This window comes from Nyctereutes procyonoides, unplaced genomic scaffold, assembly GCF_905146905.1.
Source record: "Nyctereutes procyonoides isolate TBG_1078 unplaced genomic scaffold, NYPRO_anot_genome, whole genome shotgun sequence".
In the NCBI taxonomy this organism is placed as follows: domain Eukaryota; kingdom Metazoa; phylum Chordata; class Mammalia; order Carnivora; family Canidae; genus Nyctereutes; species Nyctereutes procyonoides.
The window spans coordinates 58,662,994-58,685,131 of NW_026575135.1; the positions used below are offsets into that span (position 1 = coordinate 58,662,994).

Sequence of the window (22,138 nt, forward strand, 5' to 3'; positions counted from 1 at the left end):
AGTATAAGAATAAACAAAAACCTTAGCAAGTGGTTATCTTTGAGAAAAGAAAATGTCATGTGGGAGACAGGAAGAAAGCTCTCTCTTTTCATTTTGTACATAGCTTTCATTGTTTTATTTTTCTAACCTTATACACATACTGCTTTAAAACATGTCAACACAGATGGGGGAGATTATGGTCCAATTTTTAAATGTCTTCTTTGTATTATTCGGTCATAAAATACAGAGATAAACGTTACATGCAAAATTTTAAGAGGTTGTAAAAAATGTACCTAAGTATGACATCCGGAGTTATCTTTATTAACATTGTACCATCTGTTAACATCTTTGATAACGTCCCAGTTTGGAGGCGTTTTCAATGTCCTTAGTATGAACGTCGTTTAGTCGGCAATCAACAGATATTCATTATGTCACAAAGTGTAAGCCACTGATCTACCTTTACAGTGCTTACAGTCTGTTTCCCTGCGCTGTGAAGGCATTTCCTCTTAAATCTACACCACGGGCCCTCACGCATTGCTCGTAGAGACCTCAAATGGTATAGCGGCTTTGGAAAAAGTCTGCCAGTTCCTCCAAAAGGTAAACACAGAATTACGATATGACCCAGCAATTCCACCTGTAGGTATATACTCAAGAGAACAGCATCTGTCTACACAAAGATTTGCATGCAAATATCCATAGCATTATTCATCATAACCAATGAGTGGAGACAACCCAAATGCTCATGAACAAATGAAGAGAAAGACCAAAATGTGGTATATCCATATAGTGGAATACTATGCAGTAATAGAAAGGAACGAACTGCTGACCTATGTCACTTCACAGATGAACCTCAAAAATGTGATGTTGAGTGAAAGAAGCCAGATACAAGAAACCATATATTATATGATTCCATTTATATGAAATGCCCTGAAAAGGCAAATTTGTAGAAACAGAAAGTAGACAAGTGGTTACCTGGTGCTAGTTAGGAATGGGGATTAAATATACATGGGCCTAAGGGAATCTTATTATAAATTCAGTAAAATCGCTGAATTGTAAATTACTGAATGGGTAAATTTTGATATGTAATACATATCTCAATAAACCTGTTAAAAATAATCTGCCTCTAGAGACATCATGTCCCATTCTAAATGGGACATGGAGTGACCAATGACAGCATATGAATTAGTTTCCCTTACCGAATGCAGTATAAGTTGGTTCTACTTCTCTTATGGGAGTAAATAATGAAATTTAAGTTGAGATAAAAACACCCATTTTCCTTTAAGGAGAAAGAACAGTCATTAGAGTGGTTGTGGAGGGGTCTCTCTCTAGAACCTCTGCTTTACACCACTGGAAAATGTATGAGATGCCTAGAGCTGAGCATTTAAAGAATTAGAAAGATGGTGAGGGAGAGTTCTACTGGAGGAGAGCAAATGGAAAACCACGGGCAGTCTAAAGATGAGAAGCGGGTAGCCTGGGTGGCTCAGCGCTTTAGCCGCCTTCAGCCTGGGGAGTGATCCTGGAGACCCGGGATCGAGTCCCACATCGGGCTCCCTTCATGGAGCCTGCTTCTTCCTCTGCCTGTGTCTCTGCCTCTCTCTCCTTCTGTGTCTCTCATGAATAAATAAATAAAATCTTTAAAAAAATAAATAAAGATGAGAAGCCACGAGATAAAAGCTCAGTGCCAGGAAGCAGGATATGAAAATAAATGGCTTGTAGATAGCAGTACTGGACAACAGATGGGATAACACCAAATCAGTAAACAATACTTAAATAAGCTGGTAGGTCACTAGACAGTTATGAGAGGAGAGCCTCTTAGCATAAACTAAAAATCAAGGTTCCATGTTGGTTTCATGGAAATGCTCCAGTGCTATCCTGAGGGTCTTCAAGGTCCAGCTGATGTAACAGAGGCTCCCTGAATACAAGACAGGGGCATGTGACTGTCAGAGTTAGGCCTGTTGAATCTGGACTAATTTAATGACCTTTTATGTCATCCTCCCACCTCTACCCCAAGCATGTCCCAGACATTCAGCAGTTAAGATGAACATAGCTACAGTTATTGAGAGCTCACAATGTCAGACACCAGGTGAACTGAATTTCTTACCTTTCTCATTTAAACTTGAAAGCAAACATCTACAAAACAGCTGACTTAAGTATTCCCCTTTACAGATAATGAAAGGGAGATTTAGGGTGCTAAGTAACTGGCCAGGATCACACTTCAGGAGACACAGAAGTCAGATTTCAAATCATCATTTCCTAGGGCTTCTGGTGTTTGTTTTTTTTAATCACTTAAAATTTCTTTTAAAAATTGTGATATATGTGCATTGCACTAGGATTCTTTTTAAGTTTATTTAAAATTTTTTTTAAAGATTTTATTTATTTAATCATGAGAGACACTCAGAAAGAGGCAGAGACAGAAACAAGCTCTCTGCAGGGAGCCCAAAGCGGAACTTGATCCCAGGACCCCGGGATCACTACTTGAGCCAAAGGCAATATCCAACCACTGAGCCACCCAGGTGCCCCCTATTATATATTTTTTTAAAAATTTTATTTATTTGGGAGACAGAGAGAGACAGACAGAGAGCATGAACAGGGGGAAGGACAGAAGGAGAGGGAGAGGGAGAAGCAGATTCTTCGTTGAGCAGGGACCCAGGACCCTGGCTGGGATCATGACCTGAGCTTAAGGCAGATGCTTAACCAGCTGAGCCACTCAGGCACCCAGGATTCTTTTTTTTTTTTTTAATCATTGCTGTATTTATTTTGAAGTAGGCTAGAACTTGCATTCTTTTTTTTTTTTTTTTTTTAAGATTTATTTATTTGAGAGAGTGAGAGAGAGAGAAAGCACGAGCAGGGGGAAGGAGAGGAAGAAGCAGACTCCCCTCTGAGCAGGGAGGTGACACGGGATCATGACCTGAGCTGAAGGCAGATGCTTAACTGACCCAGCTACCTACCTACCTACGCGCCCTAGAGCCTGCATTCTTAACATCTTCATGAACTACCTTGATAAATCAGTGATTTCCTATGATAGTACCCCCCTTTTCAAAAACATTTTAGAGAGGCACACTGTTTAATTTTTCTCTATTTTGTCAAACTCCTCCATTGTTTCAGTTTAATAAAATTTTAATAGTTTCTAAGGTTATAATTTTTTCTTCCCATTTCAAAGTTTATATTAAAAAGTACACCAGGGGCAGCCCGGGTGGCTCAGCAGTTTAGCGCCGCCTTCAGCCCAGGGTGTGATCCTGGAGACCCGGGATTGAGTCCTACGCCCCGGGATTGAGTCCTACGCCGGACTCTCTGCATGGAGCTTGCTTTCCCTCTGCCTGTGTCTCTCATGAATAAATAAATAAAATCTTAAAAAAAAAAAAAAAAGTACAATTACACCAGGTAACCCGTCAGCTGGTGACTTGGAAGTTAGAATTTTAGAAAAGTGTGTACACACACACAAAGACAGATAACATGTAAGTAATATATAATATGGAGATTTTCTTTCTAAATGAGCATCTGAAGTTTGGAATTAAGCAAGCAGTAAGAAATCAAGCTATCCTCACATTTTATGTCTTCGTTCCTCTTGGTTCCAGTGCAAGATCAATTCCCAACTTAAACCTTATTCTGTTTGCATGATAAATGCTTTCACCGCAGGTCACTTATTTTTACTTGAATTCACCAATGTCAAATGAGTCCCTAAAATCATTATTACTTCTTGCTAAAAATACAAGAGTTTCCATTTAAGGTAAATATTTATGTTGTCCATATCCATCCTCTCAATCATGTACATTGAGTTGAATAAATCTCTATAATTCTTATGTCCCAAATTATTAAAGTATGTTAAAAATTAAAATTGCATTACAAATATGTTACATCTGCTGTATAATTCATTATTTAAAATATGAATCAAGATAACTTTTGCCCAGGAATATATCAGTCGTTTTAGATATTTTTTGTAATTCATTGAAAATAACTTAGCCATTAATGAATCAGATCCACAAAAGAGTTTCTGAAATAAGTGTATCTCATAAAATGTGTGTCAAAGAAGTTAGGTTAGAAATGCCTATATGTTAGGAAAATAACATTCAGAATGAAAAAAAGTACTGAAAGGAAAAAACTAGGCTCTCAAGGAAATAATGCAGCTAAATGAACAATTCTTGATAAGAGAGGGGGCATTTTTAAATCAAATATGCATTTTGGTGATGAATAAATATGCAGCCTCACTGCTAACACAAAGAAGGATAACTAAGCTACAGCTCTCGGGCAAGTTAACGTGCCTACAAATTCTAACTGCTACTGATAGAAAATTTGATTTAAAAATTTTAAAAGGGAAAAAAAAAATTTTAAAGGGCAGGATTTCCCCTGAGATAGTCAAGCTGAATGTCAGTTATAAGTATATTATATACCTTAATTAGGGGGCTGAGGTCTCAGCCTCCCTAGCTCAGTAATAGATAGTTATCAGAAGAGATTATTCGTTGGGCCCTCTGAGAAATTCAGTAAGAAAAAAGGTGATCAGAGTTTGCAATCGACTTAAGGTTAACTAATATACCCTGGGCTGATCTGTAATTTAATATCTGTTAACAACTTAAAACAGTACTTTGTACATAATAAATGTTCAATAAACATTAGCTGTTAATTAACAGCAATAATAGGGACAGCTAAATTCTCTGGGCTTGATCCCATATATGCAACGTGAGCCCAGATAAGAAAGAGCTAAGTATGGTCAGTGACAAGGATAGGCTTTAGAAGAAGGACATTTTGAGTTCATCTGTAGAAGTATACTGAAACAAAGAAGAGGGGGAATTGCTTGAGCAAAGGAATAGAGGCAAGAAGGCATGAAGGGAACTTTACTCGACAGTACATCTGGCACACCTGTTCCTTATTCTTCTGCATCATCACCTCCTAAGTACAGGATTGCTAGCGTGATTGTTGAGCTATAAAAGATGTGCGTGCTAGTATTAGGAATGAGGTTGAAATGGTCTACATGTGCTCAGATCATTAAAGGTCTGAAATTCTTGGCAGAGGAGAGTAGGTCATGGAGGGCCATCAAAGATTCTGGAATACAGAAGTTCGGATAAAGTGTTCAAGTGTGGGCTCTAGGGTAAGCCGTTCAAGTCTTAAATTTGAGCTTTTCTCTAGTAACTGTGTTGTCTCTCTGCACAGATGCTTAACTTCTCAGACCTTCCATATTCTTATTTGTAAAATGGAGATGACAATATCTGCCTCATTCTGTATGAAACTGAACACAAAGTGTTGAGCACAATGCCTGTCACAGAGCAAGCATTCTCAGTAAATGCCAGCTATTATTAATTAGCCTCCTAATTAATACCCCTTCTAGGTAATGAGGACTATGGCAAGAGCCAAGCCATTCTAACACTTGAGAAGAAAATGTCCTTAGGGACACACGGACTCCAATGACTCTGAGCTTATTGATAATCAATCTACGTTATAAAGTTCAAAACAGAGAAGTTAGACTGGGTTTCTAAGAATAAAAATTTTGCTCCTCGAATGATTTCGAACACGCCATTATGACAACACATATAACACTGATAACGAGTCTACCTCCCTCTTAAAATTACTCTTAATCGGTTACCAAAGCAAGAGTTCGAAAGCTCAGAAGTAGAGATTGCCTCAAGTTTTCAACTGACTCAGAAGTGACTTTGACAGGCCTGGAAATTACCACTTTGTCAAAAACAAAACAAAAATCTCCATAAACCAAGAAATACCTCCCTCAATCCTCTGATACTATCACTTCAGAGGAAAAGATATCAGTTTAAGTTGACAAAGCTTGAGGGGCAGAAGAAAGGCTGGCCAAGGAAAGCAGACACTGCAAAGCCTTTGAAACAACAAATCAAAGCAGCTAATATAATAAAAGGGATTCTTTCCCAACTTTAGCCCAAACTCCAATACACAGATGGAATATGCTTTTATAAACACAAGTCTTTATGTGAAACCAGGCTGTGTGATTAAAAAAAAAAAAATGAGTAGATGCTGAAATAGTGAAGGAGACAGAATTTTAAGTATTTTTTTTTTTTTAGGTAACCTCAACAGGTTGGTAACAACCAAAAAAGTTGGCTTATTTATTTACCTTAACATCTTATTTATATATCTATTTTAGTATCATTTCGAGTTACAGTGATATAAAAAAGAAGCGAATACTCAAAGACACTTTTCCTTTTTCAAAGGATGTTTGGGAATAACATCATGGAAATAATACTTTTGGATTTTAAAAAAAGCAGTCGGGGGGGGCAATAAATAAGTTTTATAACAGTAAGCTAACCCTTGTGATCAAAATATTCGTTTTCATTTTCTGAAACCAGAAGAGTTTATAGGCCTAGGACTGTGCAAATCCTATTATGAACATGAATCTTTTAAGAGGACAGTGAGCACTCAATATTTGAAGTGTCTGCTAGTACTATATATTCACTGCGCTTCCTCCACCTTCTCTCTCCGAACAAATAGCTTAAGTTTGTGTCAAGGTCCCAAGCAGAATCAGACAGTCTTTGAGGGCAAAGGTAAAGCTTATTTCACGTTTCCCACTCCTTTTCCTCTCTCGGCGGGGGGGTGGGGGGGGGTGGGGGTGGGGGTGGGCAGTCAAGGGGATCCGAATGAAATGACAAGACACATCACTGTGGAGGTCGGGACCAGGTGACATCTCCGAGGCAACTTCAACTTCGCACACTTTAGGGACGAGGCTACGGAAACCAGTGTCAGCGCCGTTTCCTGACCTGGCCCGGAGCCCCGCGTGCCCGCCGCGCAGCGCCCTCGGGGAGGATCAACCTCTACCGCGCTTGGAGCCCGCCGGGCTGCAGGCACATCCCGAAGGCGCCGCGGTGCCTCCTCCCCTGACGCGGCATCCACGAGAGAAAGGGGAGGGGGAGGGGAGGGGGCGGGGGAGGGGGGCCGGGCGCCACCGACGGAATTCAAGCCGCAGGGCTGTGGGTCCACGGTCTAGCTGCCCTCGGAGCAGGGGCCCGGGCCGCGCGCTCGCGGCCGCCGGGCTGGGTCCCCGCGGGAGCACTTACTGCGCGGAGCCAACTCTGCTCTCCCTCTTCGCGAGCACTTTGGCGGGCTTCGTGTCTTCCACATCTTGCTGTAGCTCGGTCATCGGGGCCGCGCGCGGAGGGCACCTTCAGGCGTCCCCTCCCGGCTCGCGGCGTCCGGGGCGCAGGCCCTGCGCAGCGCGCCCTCCCCGCGCCCTCCCTCCCCGCGCCCTCCCCGCGCGCCCCGCCGCTCGGCGCATCCAGGCCGCCGGGGCCGCCGCGGGGCCGCCAACCTGGACACGTCCGGGCGCCCGCGATTGGTCGGCGCCGGCGGGGCGGGGCGGGGCGGGGCGGGGCGGGGCGGGGAGAGCAGGGAGGGGAGGAGAGGGAAGGGGAGGCCCGAGGCCCGCGGCCGCCTCCCGCCCCAACGCGCGAGGCCCCGGCTGCGCGCCGGGAAACCTGTTGAGCTAGTCTCGCTCGGGGGGCGGGGGCCTGCCTGGCCGCGCAGGTGAAGCCGCTGCCCGACTGGGCTCCGTCGGTTAGTGAGCCCCTGGCAAGAAGCGCTTCTTCCCTACCCGGTTGTCACCAGGGGCTTGGAAAGAACACGAGCCGCCGGGCCGCAGCTCCAGGAAATGGCTGGGACGCAGCGAGGCGCTCTCGCGCACAGATGCGCCGCGTGGGCTGGCCTGGGCCCCGGCCTAAATTATTCAAACAGGATATTGCCTCACTGGGGACTGCTCCCGTCGGGGCTTCAACCACAATAGGTCGGTCCAGTGACAAAGGTGGTGAGACGCGGTTGTCTGGTTAACCCTTCCCGGTTCGCGGAGGGGGGCGCGTGGGGGAGGGGACGGCGCTCCCCAAAATGCCCTTGGCAGCTGCGCCTCTGACCGCGCCCCACCCGCGAACTGAATACGTCTTCCTCCCCTCCCGCTCTTCGGACTCAGTGAGCCTGGCTAAAGTTTTCCATTTGGGGCATCCTCCGTTTATCGCCCAGACTTCTGAGAGCTACCAGGTTGCCGGCGTCCTTCTAAACTTGCCATTATTATACCGAGGAAAGCATGTGTTGGGGGCTTCCTACCTCTCAGCGGAGTAGTTGAGAATAAGAGGAGTGTAAAACCTATTTGTTGGGAGCCCAAATTTACTTTAAAACGATGACAAGTGGCAACAGTAGCCTGTGACATGACTGGGGGGAAAAAATCACAAACTCTGGGCTCTGTCTGGGGCTGCAAGTCCTTCATTTTTCTTTTAAAATGGATTTTATTTCTTTTGTTTTTAAAAGATTTTACTTATTTATTTATTACCGAGAGACACACACACAGAGAGGCAGAGACGTAGGCAGAGGGAGAAGCAGGCTCCCAATCCCAGGACCTCCTGGGGTCACGACCTAAGCCAAAGGCAGACTGTCAACCACTGAGCCAACTAGGTGCCCTAAAATTATTTTTTAGATTTCAGAAGAATTACAAAGATTACAAATAATTACAAAGACTATGTATGCATAGGTGTGTGTGTATGGTGTGTGTAAAAGAAAATACCTACCCTTTCAGATAACTGCAAACATTTTGCAGATTAAGTCCCTTCCAGGGTTTTCTTTTTCCCTCTCCATTAATTAGCTGTATTGATTAGGCAGAAAGAACAAAAGCAACTTTTTGTAGCCTACTTGCTCCAGAATTGATTCTCCTGATGCTTGAAAAGTAAAAGAAAAATGTTTATGTAAAATCTGTGAGAGTTGCCTGGTTATGCTCTCTCTCTCTCTTCTCTATTTTTTTTAAAGATTACTTTATTGGGGCCCTGCGTCCCAATTTTATAGCAGCAATGTCCACAAGAGCCAAACCATGGAAAGAGCCCAGATGTCCACTGATAAATGAATGGGTAAAGATGATGTGATATATATATATATACCGGAATACTACTCAGCCATCAAAAAGAATGAAATCTTGCCATTTGCAATGACATGGATGGAACTAGAGGCTATTAAGTGAAATAAGTCATAGAAAAATAGCATTTGATTTACCTCATATGTGGAATTTAAGAGACAAAACAGATGACCATAGGTAAACACAGGGGAAGGGAAGGAAAAATAAAATAAGACAGAATCAGAGAGGGAGACAAACCATAAGAGGCTCTTAACTCTAGGAAACAAATTGACGGTTGCTGGAGGGGGTGGTAAAGGTATGGGGTAACTGGGTGATGGACATTAAGGAGGGCATGTGATGTAATGAGCTGGGTGTTATATGCAACTGATGAGTTACTAAACTCTACCTCTGTAACCAATAATATACTATATGTTGATTAACTTTAAATTAAAAAAGAAGATGTTAGTTGGAAAAAAAGAATTATATATTTTAGAAAGAGAGAGAGAGCAGGCATGGGAGGGGCAGAAGAAGAGGGAGAAAGAATCTTTTTTTTTTAAATTTTTATTTATTTAATGATAGTCACAGAGAGAGAGGCGCAGAGACATAGGCAGAGGGAGAAGCAGGCTCCATGCACCGGGAGCCTGATGTGGGATTCGATCCAGGGTCTCCAGGATCGCGCCCTGGGCCAAAGGCAGGCGCCAAACCGCTGCGCCACCCAGGGATCCCTGGGAGAAAGAATCTTAAACAGAGTACAGGGTCTGCATGGAGCCAGAGACGGGGCTCGATCTTACCACCCTAACATCACTACCTGAGGGGAAACCTAAAGTCAGAAGGTCAACCAAGTATGCCCCCTACTTGAGGTGGGCGCTCCTTTGTGGAAGCCTGGCTGGGTGTGGTGGGGAAGGCTCTGGGCGACCAGCTGGTTGCAAGCTGTCTCTTCAGTGACCACAGCTGGCTTTTCCGGGGAATGTTACTCCTTCAGCCTCGAGATCCCTTCTCTAGCTACCCCTCCTACTGTGGATAGGTGTGGGCCTGAAATATAAATGACATTATCATCCTCCTAAACTCTACATAGTGACTCTCTCTAAATTTCTGGTGTCTTCTTAACAGCCCCTCCTGCAGCTCAGAGGAGAGCTCAGTTTTTGCCCCTAAGTATTTTTTTTATTGCAGTAAAATATACATAATATGTATAATGATAATATGTATCATTTTAGCCATTGTTAAATGTACAATTCAGTGGCATTAAATATACTCACAATATGTGTAACAATTACCACTGTCTATGCCCAAAACTTCTTGTTATACCCAATATCAACTGTATATCCATTTAATAATAACCCCTCTTCCCCTCTTCCCTGTCCCTGGTAACCTCCATTCTACTTTCTGTGTCTATGAATTTGTCTATTTTGGATACTTCATGTAATTGCAGTCATATGATATCTTTCCTGCTGTGTCTGGCTTGTATCACTACATATAATGTTTCCAAGGTCCATACTAGCAAGCATACTCAGTGGTTCATTCTTTTTTTATGGGCTGCATAATATTCCACATTTATTAATCTGTTCACCTGTTGATGAACACTTGGGCTATTTCTGCCTTGTGGCTCTTTTGAATGATGCTGCTGTGAACATTGATGTACAAATACCTGTTCTAGTCCCTGCTTTGAATTCTTTTGAGGAAATACCTAGGAGTGGAATTGCTGGTCAGATGGTAGTTACATGTTTGACATTTTTGAGAAACCTCAGTTAAGCTTCTTTTGATGCATGAATAAGGCCAAGTGTTGAAAGCTTCCTCAGCATGGGCTTACAGCTCAATTAATGAGCGCATGAGTACCGTGGAACTTGTTCTGTAGTGTGTGGGATGAGGACTTAAAATAATATGGTCTTAAGTCAGAAAGGAGGAGAGGAGTATGGGTGTAGGGGCAGGTGAAGAAAGTGGCACATAGTCCTTTCCTAGGGTGGGGAGGAATTAGGAAAGAGCAAGTAAACTAGAGTATTTTACATAGTGACATTTGCCTGCATTTAAAAGCTGTTGTCAAACAGCTGCCCAATTATTTATTCATGGGGCTGTTATACAGTAAAAGGGAACACAGTATTTAAAAGGCAGCAGTGGCAAACAGGAAATCTCACTGTAGTATGACAAAATAGAGACATGAGATTATATCTACAATATATTTTAGGGGGGGCTCTTTGATTTTCTCTAATAAAAGACCCTTTACCTTTCTTCCTCCTAGCCTCTGGGAACATAATTTCTTCTTTCTAACATCAAGGAAGAGTTCTAGCTGTTACTTTTTCCAGTTACTGCACCAGGTCCAGTAGAAAATGCCTAATCCATCATCTTCCAGGAGGTAGGAGACTTCTGCTTAACAGTTTGGAATATTGATCAAAGTTGGCCTCTTTTTCACATTGATCAAATATACTGTGCATCTGTCCAAAGTCTCAGGGGCAGAGTTCAAATATGAGCTTGGAGATTTGAGTGAAGATAATGTTGCAATGTATGGTCAAGTAATTACGTAATTTATAATACGTGGCAGCCAATATAAGTACACATAAAGTATCATCACATGCCTGTGATTTTGTGCCTGTTGTCTGATGATCTGTTTATGGAGGTGTTGAGCTCTTATCAAGGTATAACCTGTAATAATTTAACAATACATAATATTTAATGTATCAGTGTCATAAGTCAAAAATTTCATGAGTACTCATCAGACCATTCCTGTTTTTTCTTTCTTTCTTTCTTTCTTTCTTTCTTTCTTTCTTTCTTTCTTTCTTTCTTTCTTTCTTTCTTTCTTTTCTTTTCTTTTCTTTTCTTTTCTTTCTTCTTTCTTTTTCTTTTTCTTTTTCTTTCTTTCTTTTTCAGACCATTCCTATTTTCAATTTAACTTCAACATCCAAAGGAGATGGGATCCCTCGGTGGCGCAGCGGTTTGGCGCCTGCCTTTGGCCCAGGGCGCGATCCTGGAGACCCAGGATCGAATCCCACGTCGGGCTTCCGGTGCATGGAGCCTGCTTCTCCCTCTGCCTGTGTCTCTGCCTCTCTCTCTCTCTGTGACTAGCATAACTAAATAAAAAAATTTAAAAAAAATTAAAAAAAAACATCCAAAGGAGAAAATGGGAAACACAGAGAGTTCAGAAGTGAGCCATGTGGTGACACCGAAGAGTTTGATTAAGACTTCTAAAAAAAAGTTTTAAGAATGAAAGTTGAGAAGCGTTGTGTGATACTGATGTGAAGGGCAATTTCCTGATGGGTACAGCCATTAAACATTGCAATGGGAATCTATAGTAGGGCATGGAATCTCCTACTATAGGCCTTTGAAAGTAATATTTAAAAAAATAGAATGATTGCAAAACGGTATTTCCCAACTCAGGTTATACTGCAGATGGGGAAATTGGAAGTACCCTCTTCCTCTCTCTAGGGATGAAGCACAAATGAAGCTTAGCACCATGTTTAGAGAAATGGACAAATGGTAATGGTATAGCAGTAGATGGTAGTTGGGACACATTAGTGTAAGTCTAGTTCTGTGAGAAAGCAGAAGCAATAAAAAAAAAACTGTCCCAGTCCAGTATTATTTAAAAATTAAAATACATGATGCCACATCAATAATACATTAAAATCAGTCCTGAAGTTTTAAAGTATATGTCTATTTTCTGCATGGTTAACGGATCACGTGTGAAGTAAGGAGGCCTCTGAGACCATCCAGCATCATGGTTTTCACAATAGGTTCTGGGGAAGTAAGGCCACTGTTAACTAGACAGAGGAGGAGCTGGTGTTTGCACTTCGATCTCCTGACACTGGCCTACCTCTTATCACCACTCAGATACACAGCCTCTCCTGCTTTGGCTAGACCACTTCTACTCTATCTCTTTCTAAAATCTGTAGTCATTTTTCAGAGAGGAACCTGAGCTTCAGAGGGTTTAGGGACTTGGCCAAGATTATAGCGATCCCATGAGGATGCAGTCACCTTTTGACTCTCACTGTGGGGTGTAGGGGCATAGAAGAGTGAACAGTGGAAAAGAAACTTTGTGAATGGCAGAGACGCATACCTTACTGGAGAATGTATGAGGGAAAGCAAGCCCAAGGACCCTTACACATGCATAATGTTTGTGGGGAAAGAAATGTTTGAATCTAGAGCTATTTTTGGTGGCTGCACTTTGTAGTTATCTATTGCTACATAACTACTTCAAAGCTTCTGGCTTAAAACAATAATGTATTATTTCTGCTCATTGAACAGTGGATTGACGGGGCTTTCAGCTGGATGGTTTTTACTATGGGTCTCTCATGCAGCCACTGTCAGATGGCACCCAGGGTTGGAGCACCATTTGGAGACTTGAGCTACATGTGCACTCTCATGTCTGATGCTTCAGCGGGGATGGCCAGAACAGGTGGGGACTAGCTGAGCATTTTGTTTCCCTCCATGGCCCACCACATGGCTAGCTTGGGCTTCCCTACAGCATGGCCATCTCAGTATACTTAGACTTTTTCCTTGGTGGCTGGCTTCCTGCAGAGCATGTGTTCTATAATGGTAAGAGGGAATCTGCAAGGCTTATTATATGATAACCTTGGACATCAGGTGGCTTCACCTCTACTGCTTTCTGTTGGCCAAGGGTGAGCCACGGGGCCAGCCCACATTCAAAGTGTGAATACCAGGAGTACAGTTCACTGTACTCCAGACCATCTCTGGAGACCACCTGCCACAGTGCAGATAATAGATGGGGTTCTCTGACTTTAGATACTTTGTGGATGTGAATAAATGAGCACGTCTAACAGCACTGTTCTAAATGCATGAGATATACAAGTGAACAAAACAGACAAAACCCATGGTGTTCATGGTTCTTGCATCCTAGTGGAGGAACTGAAAATGAGAAGGATAAGCACATAAAGAACACAGATTCAGCAAATGGGAGATGCAAACAAAATAAAATAGAAAGCCATGGTGAGTGAGGGAGGCCTATTTTACATAGGAAGATGGGGGAAACTTCCTTGGGAGGTGACATGTCAGATTTGAAGGAGGGGAAAGAGGGAGCCCTGTGAAGTCTGGGTACTAAACTTGGCAGCTAGTGGGGAGAGCATGGGTAAAGGTGTCGAGGCAAGTCTGAACTTGGAACGTTCTAGGGACAGCAAGAAGACCCCTGTTCTCTACTGTGCTTGGAATAAAAGGAGGGAAGAGAAGGTTTGCAGGACATGGTCTCAGAGAGATACTATCTTTTCTGTCCATTTGTTTATTATCTGTCCTCTCCCATAAGATGGGAATCTTCCACAAAACAAGGGACTTGTGTGTCTTGGTTGCCACTCTGTCCATAGTACCTGGTTTATATTAGATGCTCAATAAATATATATCTAATGAAGGAATCATTGGGTGGTTTTTCCAGCCATTGTTGCTCAACCATGATCTTCTAGAACTCTAGGTGATCTGAGATGTTCTAAAGCTGACTAGCATTGGTCTTTCTTCTTTCTTTCTTTCTTTCTTTCTTTCTTTCTTTCTTTTTCTTTCTTTTCTTTCTTTCTTCTTTCTTTTTCTTCTTTCTTTCTTTCTTTCGCAATTTGCAAAGAAAAAAGAGAGTGAATGAAAAAGAAATTTAACTCAAATTCCCCCCTCCCCCCACCTTGCCTCAGACCTCCAACTAAAAAAAGAAAAGTAGCTCATTCTACTTATCACTTGTCTGCTAGTTGACTATAAGTGTTTCAAATAGGTCAGAGAGGTCCCGTGACTCCCAGATGGTCTGGCTCCAAAGCAAATCCAAGAATCACTGTTTATAATCCACAGGCAGTGATTTAAATAGGGAATCTTTCATGTTTTCCTAGAGAAATATCCATCCAGTAACTTCCTTTCCTTGTTTTGAGAGCTAGTGATCCTGCCATGCTTATGAGGACCGGCCCTTCTCTTTCCTTGTGCCTTGGTTTGCGTGCTCTCTTTTCCTCCGTGTGACATTTTCTGACAATGTGGTCTCTGCAGTGCAATTCATACACTGTTTTTGAAGCAGTTAATACTGAATTATTCAGTATTATTCATCTAATACTGAATTAGGAAGGAGTTTCTGCATGTTACATTTTTTTCTTTATATCACGTATTGCACACTTTTTATTTTTTTCTTTGGATTTTCATTCCTTTTTACATTCTTTCATGTTTATTTTTCCTTTTGATAATTCCTATTAGCATTTTGTTATCTTTTCTACCAATTTGTTTTCTAATAGTATTTCTTTTTTAAGAATTATTTAACAGGGCTCAGCCCATTAAGCATCTGCCTTTGGCTCAGGTCATGATCCAACGGTCCTAGGATCGAGCCCCATTGCGCTCCCTGCTCAGTGGGCAGCCTGCTGCCCCCTCTCCCTCTTCCACTCCTCCTGCTTGTGCTCTCTTTCTCTCTGCCGAATTGGTACATTTAGAAAAAGTTTTTTTTTTTTTTTTGATAAATAAAAATCTTAAAAAAAAAATTGGGACACCTGGTGGCTCAGTGGTTGAGTGTCTGCCTTTGGCTCAGGGCATGATCCCGGGTCCGGGGATCAAGTCCTGCATCAGGCTCCCTGCGAGGAGCCTACTTCTCCCTCTGTCTATGTCTCTGCCTCTTTCTTTGCGTCTCTCATGAATGAATGAATGAATGAATGAATGAATGAATGAATAAATAAATAAATAAATAAATAAATAAAGTTTTTTTTAAAAGAATTATTTAACAAAAAAGATAACACAGGAGGAATGGGGAAGAGTGAATGCAGCAAACACTTAAGGCAAATAAAGTTTTTCTATTTCCCTCAAGTAACCACAGCTTTACTTTGCTTTTGTTTGAATTTTATAAATAGACCCTTCATTTGAAGTAAATTCTGTGGCCCTTCCTTCCTGCCTTCCTGCCTCCTGCCTCCCTGCCTCCTGCCTCCCTGCCTCCCTGCGCCTCCCTGCCTTCCTTTCTTCTTTCCTTCCAACCAATACTTTTTGGTGCCTTTCATGTGCCAAACTGTATTCTGCATGATGGAGACGTAAAAATGAATAAGCACCTACATGCTATAAGTGAATTCATAGTCCACTGGGGAAGAGTTGAGTAAATAGCTATTTACAAAATATATATACACAGAACTTTAGTCAAACCTATCACATTAATATACCACAACCAGACATTTGGACCAGACATTTGGATATCAAATGGTACAAAGGGGCAGGAGATGACCATGGGATGCTTCACGTTCTTCTGTTTTGGGTTACACACAAGACATACCCACTCCCCACCTTACCCTCCACCCTTGACATCCACACAACTTGTTGAAAAGGCTCTAGGCTGGAAGTCAGGAGAACTGGGCTCTAGTCCAGGCTCTGTGCTTTGTGCTGGAATGTGTGCATCTATGAAAGGAGTACACCACTGAAGTAACAGAATGCTGGCCTCAAGGAAATATCACTTTCTGTCTTATAGAGACTAAAAGAGTGACGGGGGGGAAAACCTTTTTACACAGAAATATGGGAAGTACCTGTTGTGAAATGACAGTTTTAAATAAATTTCACGAGGCAAGAGTAATTATTAAAATCTATTCACTTGGGAAATGAAGTGCCTTTACCTCCTTCCTATAGGGCTTTGTGCTTCTTTGTGTGGGCTTCTGCCTAGGAAAGCATACCAGATGAAAACAGAATGTTTCCCTGTGTGTTATGATCACAAGCTGATTGAAATCTTTAGTAGTAAAGAAATAAAAGTTCATCCTTCCTTTTTCTAAAAAAACAAATAATAAGGTCTAGTAAAACACAGTAGAGGAAGATTCAGACATTGGAAATGATTGATCCTATAGAATCCCAAGCCTCCAGATTTTGAGAAAATGTATAAATTAGTAGTAGATATGACAAAGAAATGGGAGATGAGAGCTGGTGGCAGGGGTCTTGATTCCCTGCTCCTCGATTGCACTACTCATGAGGTCCTATGTGCTCCTCTGCCCCTTCTGCCTGAGGAGTTGTCCACAGTGTCCTTTCAGTAAACAACCCCCCTATTGGAGCTCCTTCAGGAAATTGTCCTCAGGCAAAAGAGTCCTGGCAGGGGAGGGGCGGGGATGAGGTGAGGCCAAGTGTGAGATTCAGACTGATCTGAGAGTCCTAATATGCTCTTGACTACCTTAGACACCTGGCTTAAGTCCTCTAAACCTCCATTTTTTCATCTGAGGAGGCTCCATTTTTTCATCTGAGGGTGGGGTGGGGTGGGAGGAACGGGATAGCAGTAGAATCTATGTTATAGGATAACTGGGGAATTTAAAAAGCTAATGGATGTAAAAGAATTAGTACAGTATGCCAGGTACATAGTGAGCACTCAATTCATTTAAACTATTGATTATCATCATCACATTTATTATTGGCCAGAATAATATTTTAACAAATGGGCTAATGCCCTCCCTTAGCTCATCACCCCTCATTATTTATTAACAACCCACACTGTGTAGAGTATTATGTCACTTGCTAGAATGCATTACTAAAGCTGTAGAAGATGTATTCCCCTGTGAGCCTTCAACCTCCTTCGAACTGATAGCTTTGTATCAGGAGCTAAGGCTCCATCCTTAGATCAGTGACATTGATATGTTTAGCTTACTAGATCTCATCTGTAATCTCTCATGTGTCCTGGGTTTTTTCTTCTCTCAAATGTCTTTGCCACCATAAAAGCTTTAGTTTCATAGTAAAGAAGTCATTGGAATTAAGAAGTAATCTATATGAACTCTGATGGAGTGGAGACTAATGATCACTAGGGTAACCATACATTCTCATTTGCTTGAGGGAGTCCTAATTTGGTCCCACTATTATGACTTATTTACAATAGGGTCCCTTTTTAAAGGTGTCCCTGTTTGGAAAACTTATTGACAGTCAATCTATAGTTTGACTATACTGTATTAGCTCAGGTTTTTCGATTAAACATGAACCAAACTCTTGGGCTGGTTGCCTTGCTGCCCAGCAGACTACCCTCCATCACTTATTGTATTCCCAGCTTTTACTAAATGACCTGAAAGTTACCAGAATAAATGCAAAAAATATTTTCAGATCATAGCACTATGAAACTTGAAGTCAACCACAAGAAAAAACTTGGAAAGACCACAAATACATGGTGGTTAAAGAATATCCTATTAAACAATGAATGGGTGAACCAGGAAATGAAGAAATAAAAAATAAATGGAAGCAAGTAAAAATGAAAACATGACGGGCCAAAACCTTTGGGATACAGCTAAAGTGGTGCTAAGAGGAAAGTATGTTGCAATGCAGGTCTACCTCAAGAAGCAAGAAAAGTCTCAAACAGCCTAACATTACAAATTATCACAGTTAGAAAACAACTAGAAAAAGAACCTAAAGCCAGCATAAGGGAAACAATAAAGAGTAGAGCACAAATAAACAACATAGAAACAAACAAGAATGAATTAGAACAGATCAATGAAACTAAGAGCTGGTTCTTTGAAAGAATTAATAAAATTGATAAACTCCTGGCCAGACTTATCAAAAAGAAAAGAAAAAGGACCCAAATAAATAAAATTATGAATGAAAAAGAAGAGATCACAACCAACACCACAGAAATAGATATAATTATAAGAGAATATTGTGAAAAATTATATGCCAGCAAACTGTACAATCTGGAAGAAATGAACAAATTCCTAGAAACTTACAAGCTGAGCCACCCAAGCATCCCACATTAAGAGAATTACTCACCATAGTTAAGTGGGATTTATTCCTGGGTGGTTCAGTATTCACAAACACTCAGCATGATATACCACATTAATAAAGAAAGGATAAGAACCATAAAATCCTCTCAATAGATACAAAAAAACTGTTTGACAAAATACAGCATCCATTCTTCATAAAAACCCTCAACAAAATAAGGATAGATGAAACATACCTCAACATCATAAAGGCTATATATGAAAGACCTACAGCTAATATCATCCTCAATGGGGAAAACTGAGAGCCTTTCCATCAAGGTCAGGAAGACAAGAATATCCACTCTTACCATTGCTATGTAACAGAGTGCTGGAAGTCAACCTCAGCAATCAGACAAAAAAAAGAGATGAGGTATCCAAATTGCAAGATAGAAGTTAAACTCTCACTATCTGCAGACAACATGATACTCTATGCAGAAAATCTGAAAGACTCCACCAAAACATTGTTAGAACTAATATGTGAATTCAGTAAAGTCACATTATATAAAATCAATGTACAGAAATCTGTAGCATTTTGTACAATAATGAAGCAGCAGAAAAAGAAATGAAGGAATCGACCCCATTTATAATTGCACCAAAAACTGTAAGATATCTAGGAATAAACCTGACCAAAGAGGTAAAAGATCTGTACAGTGAAAACCATAGAACATTTATAAAAGAAATTGAAGAGGACATGAAAAAATGGAAAAGCATCCCATGCTCATGGGTTGGAATAACAAACATTATTAAAATATCCATACTACCCAAAGCAATCTACACTTAATGCAATCCCTATCAAAGTATTACCAGCATTTTTCACAGACCTAGAACAAACAATCCTAAAATTTGTATGACATTTCAAAAGACTCCAAATAGCCAAAGCAATTCTGAAAAAGAAAAACAAAGCTGGAGGCATCATGATTCTAGACTTCCAGCTATGTTTCAAAGTTGTAGTAATCAAGACTGTGTGGTACCAGCACAAAAACAGACACAGAGGAACAGACACAATGGAACAGAATATAAAACCCAGAAATGGACCCACAACTATATGGCCAACTAATTTTCGACAAAGCAAGAAAGAAAAGCCAATGGAAAAAGCCAGTCTTTTCAACAAATGGTATTGGGAAAACTGGACAGCCACATGTAGAAGAATGAAACTGGACCTCGTTCTTATGCCATACACAAAAATAAACTCAAAATGGATGAAAGACCCAAATGTGAGACAGAAAACCATCAAATCCTAGAGGAGAACACAGGTAACAACCTCTTTGACCTTGGCTGTAGCAGCTTCTCACTAGACACGTCACTGGAGGCACAAGAAACAAAAGCAAAAGTGAACTATTGGGATGTCATCAAGATAAAAAGCTTCTGCACAGTGAAGGAAACAACAAAACTAGAGGGCAGCCTAGGGAATGAGAGAAGATATTTGCAAATGACATATCTAATAAAGAGTTAGTATCCAAAATCTGTAAAGAACTTATCAAACTAAATACTCCAATACCAAATAATCGAGTTAAGAAACAGGCAGAAGATATGAATAGACATTTTTCCGAAGAAGACATGAAATATGAAAACAAAAGACACGTGAAAAGATGCTCAGCATCATTCATCATAAGGGAAATACAAATCAAGACCACATTAAGATATCACCTCACACCTGTCAGAATGGCTAAAATTAACACAAGAAACAACAAATATTGGTGAGGATTTGGAGAAAGGGAAACCCTCTTGCACTATTGGTGGGAATGCAAACTAGTACAGCCACTCTGGAAGATAGTATGAAGATTCCTCAAAGAGTTAAAAGTAGAACTACTCTACATTCCAGCAATTGTACCACTAGGTTTTCACCTAAAGGATACAGAAATACATATTTGAAGGGGCACATGCATTCAGATGTTTATAGCAGCTGCATCAACAGTAGCCAAACTATGAAAATCCATCAACTGATGGATAAAGAAGATGTGGTGTATATACAAGGGAATACAAGACAGCCATCAAAAAGAATGAAATCTTGCCGTTTGCAATGACATGAATGGAGGTAGAGTGTATTATGTTAACTGAAACAAGTCCATCAGAGAAAGGCAAATACCATATTATTTCACTCATATGTGGAACTTAAGAAACAAAATAGATGAATATTTAGGAAGGGGGAAAGAAAAAAGGAGAGAGGAAAACAAACCATAAGAAACTGTTAATGATAGAGAACAAACTGAGCGTTTCTGAACAAACTGAGCGTTCTGGAGGTGGGCAGGAGGATGGGTTAAATGAGTGAAGGGCATTAAGGAGGGCACTTATAATGAGCACTGGGTGTTATATGTAAGTGATGAGCCACTGAATTCTATTCCTGAAACCAATATGCATTGTATGTTTAACTAACTAGGGTTTAAATAAAAATTTGGAAAAAAAAGTATTGCAAAACAGAAATATTTGCAAGAATGTCAAATTATCACAGAAAACAACTCAAAGTTCATGCTCCGTTGATGTCAAATCAGAGGCATCTCTGTGCACAGCTGATGGCTTTGTGATCCAATCAAGAGTTTGGTTCTAAATGACTCATGGTTATTGCCTATCTTGGCTTGGCTAACCACAAAGCAGAATTTGAGTCACTTAGGAGTCATTCATATTAACACTGAATTTGCAAACAATCTGGCTTAATTCTCCCAAAGCTTTCTTTAATCAGTTTGCTCTAGAATTAAGAAATGGGTCCTTTGACTCTTCCAGAATAAGAACGTCTCAAGCTGTGGCTTTCATTTTATTAGCCAGTGAGTGAATTCCTTAGAGCCTTGGATATCTCTTGGTTACTAAATTGCCCATGAAGTAGTCTTTGTAATGAAAAACTGTTGCACACAGCGGAAGACACAAATTAGGTTTAGGACTCCTTTAGTTTTTCATTGGTCTTTGCCTATTCTTGTTAACGTGCTGTATTTAAAAGTGTGGATAGAGGTTACCTTTTGGTAACTGAAATGGAAGTGGGAAACGTTCAGGGGTGCTAGAAATGTTCTCTATGTTGATCTGGGAGATGGTTACATAGGTGTTTGCATATGTATTAGCAGAGTATACACTTAAGATTGGTGCACTTTAGTATATGTATGTATATGTATGTTAAACCTTAGAAGTAAAAAGGGAAGAAAAGTCTCAAATCTCTTGAGCTAGCACAGGTTAAAACAAATGTGTTCTGAGTTAATGAAAGAAGAAGCATAACATCTACTTAAAAACTCTTTTTTTTTCTCTTTGATATCAATATATTTTTTTCTACCAGTATGCCTCATGATCTCTCTCTCTCTCTTTTTTAAGATTTTATTTATTTATCCATGAGAGACACACACAGAGAGAAAGGCAGAGACACAGGCAGAGGGAGAAGCAGGCTCCATGCAGGGAGCCTGACGTGGGACTCAATCCTGGATCCTGGGATCACGACCTGAGCCAAAGGCAGACGCTCAACCGCTGAGCCACCCAGGCGTCTCTCGTGATCTCTATCTTGTCTTAATCTTTGATATTAAAACTTCAAATTATGGCAGGTGTTTTTGGGTAGGGCTTTATTGCCCACTTCCATTTGCATTTATTTCAGTTTATAACATTACAAAGCTTTTCATTCTTTTAACTTTGCACTTTTGCCTAACTTAAGGAATGTCGGAAGCTTCCTAGGCCATATGAATCATGGCTTATAAATAGTATGTGTCTTCACCTCTTGGTTTCCAGTTTATCA

At 40.9% G+C, this 22,138-nt stretch overlaps 1 protein-coding gene across 2 annotated transcripts in view; it reads right to left on the bottom strand.

Annotated features, from left to right (window-relative positions):
• The window catches only part of GRAMD2B (GRAM domain containing 2B), a 111,502-nt gene that overhangs the window by 63,695 nt on the left and 25,669 nt on the right, over positions 1–22,138 (bottom strand). The window contains exon 1 of one of the 2 annotated variants that reach the window (XM_055302509.1): positions 6,987–7,179. The exons of the other annotated variant lie outside the window; for it this stretch is intronic. Within the exon in view, the coding sequence (XP_055158484.1) occupies positions 6,987–7,069 (83 nt within the window). The 5' untranslated portion in view covers positions 7,070–7,179. Of the gene's footprint in view, positions 1–6,986; positions 7,180–22,138 lie in introns of those variants that run through there. 2 annotated transcript variants of the gene reach the window in all.